General features: G+C 38.4%; 1 protein-coding gene across 1 annotated transcript in view; it reads left to right on the top strand.

The window, feature by feature from the left end:
• The window catches only part of LOC103472510 (DNA-binding protein SATB1-like), a 25,675-nt gene extending 22,529 nt beyond the window's left edge, over positions 1-3,146 (top strand). The window contains 1 exon segment of the mRNA XM_017307655.1: positions 149-3,146. Coding sequence (XP_017163144.1) covers positions 149-1,122 — 974 coding nt within the window. The 3' untranslated portion in view covers positions 1,123-3,146.
• The last annotated feature ends 2,898 nt before the right edge of the window (positions 3,147-6,044 follow it).

The following is a 6,044-nucleotide window of genomic DNA, read 5'->3' as shown; positions in this document are numbered from 1 at the left end:
TTTTTTTTATTATTTTTTTTATTTTATTTATTTTTTTATTTTAACTGTTTGTTTTTCAGCCAAATTGTACAGTATATATTACATTTTTTTTTTACCAAAGTTCCCTGTCTCTTAATTTTTGCATTTGCAACTAGGACTGTTTAGTCAGATGCAAAAAATTCTGACCACTGCATCTCCATCCATAATCGTATATTCTTCTTCCTTTTCTTTATCACTGTGTATTTGTCTCAACAGCACCAACGCAACTGCATGATGTCTCAGCAACATCATCTTCAACCCCATCACCCACTGCAGCCTGAGCCAGGCCTTGAGCTGTCTCCACCCCAGCCATGCGCTGCATCACCTGCCGAGTCTGAGGCCGGGGCCGCCTGGGGGCACTTCAGAGTAAAACTGCACAGCAGACCCAGCTGGGCGGACGAAAGGGAAGACAGTAAGGAATGGGCCGAAGGGGAGAGAGAAAACGCTTATAATCCAGGTGTGGACTGGGGCGTTACTGGAAGAGTGGGGTGCACTGGTAGAGAGGGTGATGTGCAGGAAAGGGATGTGACCATACGCCTGGGAGGTCAAGGCGACGTTAGTCACAACAGCAGGAGTGAAAATGTCAAGAACAACACGTTCGCGACGAGGTCTGCCATCAAGAGCGAGAACAATGGCAGGGTTGGAGTTTGCTCCGGGACAGATAATAAAATAATTGTTAAAGAAGAGGTCCCAGGTGACAGGTTGACGGTATCCAATGACGCCCTGGGAATCCTGCAGAGCTTCATCCGGGATGTTGGCCTCTACCCAGACGAAGAGGCAGTCCACACCCTCTCTGCCCAGCTGGGTTTGCCCAAAGACACGATCCGCATCTTCTTCAGCAGCCAGGACTTGGAGCAAAGCCGAGACAACAGCCGGAGTCCGGCGCACGGTCACGACAGCCGGCAAGTCCGTTTGAACCCAGACCTACTCGTGGCAGACTTAACCGCACAGGAACCGGACGTCACTGTGAAGGCAGAAAGGAAAGTGATCGAGGTGGAGAGAATCGGTAGAGACGCAACAAGTGAGGTCTCTATTTCACGGGAATCGGATGTTGCCACACAGACATTTCCCCCAATGAAGGAGGAGCAGGAGAGCTACATCTGAGACATCCAAAACCTGGTTAGAACAAGCAATATTTTCTCTGTGAGCCACCTAACGGATCTAATCCTTATTTGATCCACGAGTTAATAACTTGGCTGCTCTTGCATCTTCTTTCAATGAAGTTGACTGTGTTTTGATACAAGATAATAGGCATGTGCTGTTACACACAGTAGAATATTACTTGGGCTGCATATGACATAACTTCTGGAAAGTGTACATATATGGATGTCTGGACATTCTTTGTTGTTGCAACCACATCTGGATAATATTTTCTCGCAGGTGTTTAAACGACAAAAATTTCAGAGTTGATCCCACAGAGGACAAAAAATACATACAGTAAACATTTATTGACTTTTCAAGCATGTTAAAAATGCTCTGCTGTATTTATACATGGTTTTTTTCTGTTACAGTGTTATTGGTGCAGTAGTTGGATAAATCCTCACTAAGAGATGTCAAAAACTAGCTGTGATTTTTTTTTTCCTGTTTTTGCACTTTCTTGAAGTATTTTAGGACTGTATTGCACTCTTAGAAACTCTATGTTCAGTCACGTTAAAAGGAAAGAACTGCCGCTTTTAACTCTAAGGCTTTATGCATTAGTGTAATTAAAAATATTCTGGTCCTCGCCTATCAAGTGCCAAAACTTTCACAGTGCGACACGCGAATAAGTTGTCAAATAAGTATTTATTTGTGGAAATAAATAAAATAAAGAAACAAATGCAGAAATAGTGCATCAAAGATAGCATTTGGAGCTGCTTCCGGGTGATTGGTCTTTAGTTGATTTGCTGTGCAGGTTGTCTCTAGTGCCACAGTGGCTGTTTGAATAATTTCATGAAAGACATTAGCGCTGGAAATATGAGGTAATCAAATAAATACTAAAGGAAACCAGGTTTGATTTGTATTTTTACTTTTTTACATGTGACAGATTCAATGTTTAATTTTTGATTTGCAACATTTAATTGTCAGAACACTGAAGTAATACTACATATATTTTAAATTTCTGTAACATGTCCATCACAGCTTTTTTTTTTTTACTTATCAGATGTGAAATTCTAACAAATTATTTATTTATAAGAGAGTGGGACTTGAAGTCTTTGATATTCACTACATATTCAAACTAAAGGACAAACAATACTTCAAGTTTTATTAATATTTGTACACCTAAAGATTTCAAAATGAACAGAAACAAGACGTTGAAAACCGAAGGGTATTTTTTAATTTGAAGCGACTGCAGTAATCTTCCTGCCGTCACGTTTTACGCCAATATTAAGTACACGGCTTGATATTGGCTTGTTTAAAAGGTTTTGCAAACAGAATTTGTGCTTTTTTGATTCAACATTCAGCTCCTGCCATAGAAAATTTGATCATCAAAAGTGAAGCTGTACAATATCTAAAACTTGGCCCAAATTTGGCAGTCAGATAATTATTCCAACCCCACCTGCAGATCTAAAAAAAGGATGCATGTTTATTAAAATGCTGCTATAAAGCATGAGATACCTTTTTATGTTAAAATAAATAAAAACTTGGGGCTAATCTGACAGAGAAATCTAATTTTTTTAGACTTATTTTTAACATATTACCCTATCTAACCCTATTTTTAAAACTGCCATTGCTATTTTTTGCCCTGACACTGGAGGTCAACTGTGACTAAGTGTACTTATGTTTGTAAATGGGTGATGTGTGTATAGTATATCTGTCAAATAAGGTGAACCAATTCAACAAACCTCAAGCTCTTAATGTTTAAAAGGAGTAAATTGTTGCTAGTTGTCGAGAATTGTAGGGACCAATAATGCCTGTTTGAGAGCGGCACTGCCTTCCTCTGTCTGTTTTTACCTCTTCATTATTTACCCTCACAGTGATTTGTAATATGTACTTGAAGGTACTCTTGTGAGCTGGTTTTAATTTGTCTAATTTATTAAAAGTTGATTTTTGTTTTTCTCGCAATATGTTTACTGACTGATGCAATAAAATTCAGGCCTACATATTTCCTGTAAGGTTGAAGAATTAACATTAAAAAAAACAAAACTTGATTGAACATGTCTGAGTAAAACAACGTAAAGCAAACGTGAAACTTTACGATGGTGCTGAGGAGGAATTTTAAAAATCAAGTAAAGTGTCTTTCCTGAAGACACCAAAAGGCCAGTTACTGTTTTATTGTGCTTCTTAAAGAACCAGTTTGCTTATGAACACATTGTAGTTGACACACAGTATACTTATCCATGCATGAATTTGCATAGTCTCTCGAATTATGTTTTAACTGGAGCGATAGTCTACTTTTAAAGTTTCCACAGATACCATCCTGACATTTGAGTGGACGGCTAACAAATTACAATTAATGAGACAAAAGTCGAAAGCATACCAAATGCTTTTATTTAAATCGTTCATTGTTCAGTGTTGCAAAAAGATGCACATTTATGTCAAATTATTTATTACTATCTGTTGATCTGATTTTAAGTACAAATTTGTTCGCATCAACAACAAGCGGACAGCTGAGGATTACATTTAAGAAGTACTTAGATATTGATCAATTTAAATACATTAACTACACATTAAAAGCTATGTTTATTTGCAAAAAAAAAAAAAAGATTATTAGGGGCATCATTCATTATGCCATCAATGATTTAGTTTAAATACTCTCAAATTGTGGATTTTTTTTTTTTTTTCCTGTGGAAGTTACAATAAAATATGCATTTATTCTTATAAATGTTTATGAGGGTTTGCCACCAAGTGCAGCTTGGTTTGCATTTGGTCATATTTAAGAGGCTGCGAAGCAACCGATTTGCAGCACAGTCTGCAAGTCGCAACGTTTGGATCACAATAGGAAACGGTTCAAATGACGTCCGTTCAGCAGGGACTATTTATATTGTGCTCATGAAGATTTATTGGGGATTTAACAGTTGAATAGAATGCTCTGCTTATTTCCTTAGCACCAATTATTTTCTTTCTTACATGGCTGCTGGTATTTCTGTGAATTGGTGTCATTGTTTTCAGTCATTAAACAGTATTTGTGTCTCTCTGGTCACATGCCCTTCAGTGCCTTCAGCGCTTTCTCCCTCTTTAGTCTCTCGTTTCAAGTCTTGGAACAGTTGTTTTATTCTTGGGTCGGTTTCTTCCGTTCATGCCGCCCCCCACCCCGACTCTCACACGTCTCTCCTTCAGGCTCGCCGCTCCATCGCTTCTTTAGTGTACAGAGACGAGAGCAACATTCAAGCCCCATTTGGTCATAAATAGCTTCACAGAGTAATTCAGCAATGCCGTGCACTTTGCTGTCGTCTGTTTCCATGACAATACTTTAGCAAGGGCCAGCGAAAGGTCATGAAAGCCTCATCATCAGTGATATTAGCTGTAATAATGATGATAATAGCACTCTTGAACTGCCTTGCCTCTGATAATGATGGCAATAGCAACGACGGTCATTATTTATGCTTCTAACCACCACGCGGAGCATCGGGAACATTTAAAGGAGTAATGATGTGTAACATGATTATCTGTAGGAAGTATCAGAGATTTCAGTTTTGTCTTGCAGCGGCCATTTGCTGGTGTCCTCGTGTTTGGAGGCGTTATTTTGATAAAGCCGTTTTAAAAGGCACATCGGCCTGACTCGTTTGACCTCAGAAATGGCAGAGATCAAGCTGGCACAAAGATACCGGTTGTTTCATAGGACAAGTGCTAAAAACAGACATTCGTCTTAGTGGAAGGTAGTCCTTCTTGATACACGGTATCATCATCTCTGCTGGGCCTACTTGGCAGAGGGAGTTTAAAATAACTGTGAAAATTACGCTGAAGTTACACGTAGAAGACATTTATGGGGATTAAAAAAAAAAAATCAAAAATCAAATTATTTTCAAACTTGAGTTTCAAATGGCACAGCGTCTTGTTATTGGCTATTGGGTCCATGTGATGCAAAAAATCCAGAGCAGGCTGGATTCTGTTTGTGTGTAGAACATGTAGTTATGAAGACAGGACTGTCTGGATTTGAACCTCAGGGTTGCACCTTTGTTTTTTGGCAGATGACGTAGTCCTGCTGTGGCATCCTTAGAATGTGACCTTCAGCATTCACCGCAGAGGTTCACAACAGAGTGATAAACGGCCAGGACAGGAGTCACCTCTCAAAGTCATGGTTCTAACTGGAAACAGATTAGATACATTGAGCAAATAAAACGTTGCAGAGTCTTATTCCTGAAACATCACTACAGCAGCATCTCGAAGACACTGACAGAATACATCAATAAGATGTATAGGTTTACTTCCTTCCTGAACTTGTTTACCCCCCTGGGTGGATGCATGACTTTAAATATTATTATATTGATTATACATTGAAAGAATAAAAGAATGGAAAGAATGAGGAGAAAGATTCTGAATAGGTATGTCAATTAACAATCAGTGGTGAAGGACCGTGGCTCGTACTGACCTAGAGTAACCAAGTCCTTTAATGATCCAGGAATTTCTTTACAAGAGTGGAAGGACAAGACTTTTAGACAGGATAAATAGGGAGAAAAATCATTTTAGGATGAGCCTTGATCGTAAACTTGTGGACAATTTTAACATAAAATGTTCTGGAAAAACCGAAAAACATAGACCACCTAGTTCTCTTAATTTATTCTTATTAGAATTTTTTTTTTTCAAAGTTCACAAATTCCTAGTCCATCCTTTGTTGAACAATGTGACCTTTAGGATATAATAGTTCTTACAACTGTAGAAAATATATTTATTAATATACTTCATGGGGTATTTCTTTATGATATATGAGTGTTTGCACTTGTTTGGGGACTCCGTATCAGCTCTAGTAGTGTTATCAGCTTGTCTACAACTGGTTACAGCATAATTTAAACCACTTACCACATGAAAAGCAAAAAAACATCTTGCTCTGAATAAAAGAACAACTAAGAATTTCATAAAAGTCACATTTAATGAGCTTCTTTCCGCTG

The sequence above is a fragment of the Poecilia reticulata genome, linkage group LG11, assembly GCF_000633615.1.
Source record: "Poecilia reticulata strain Guanapo linkage group LG11, Guppy_female_1.0+MT, whole genome shotgun sequence".
Lineage (NCBI taxonomy): Eukaryota > Metazoa > Chordata > Actinopteri > Cyprinodontiformes > Poeciliidae > Poecilia > Poecilia reticulata.
The sequence above is the reverse complement of the archived record's forward strand: the minus strand, read 5'-3'. Positions and strand labels throughout refer to the sequence as shown.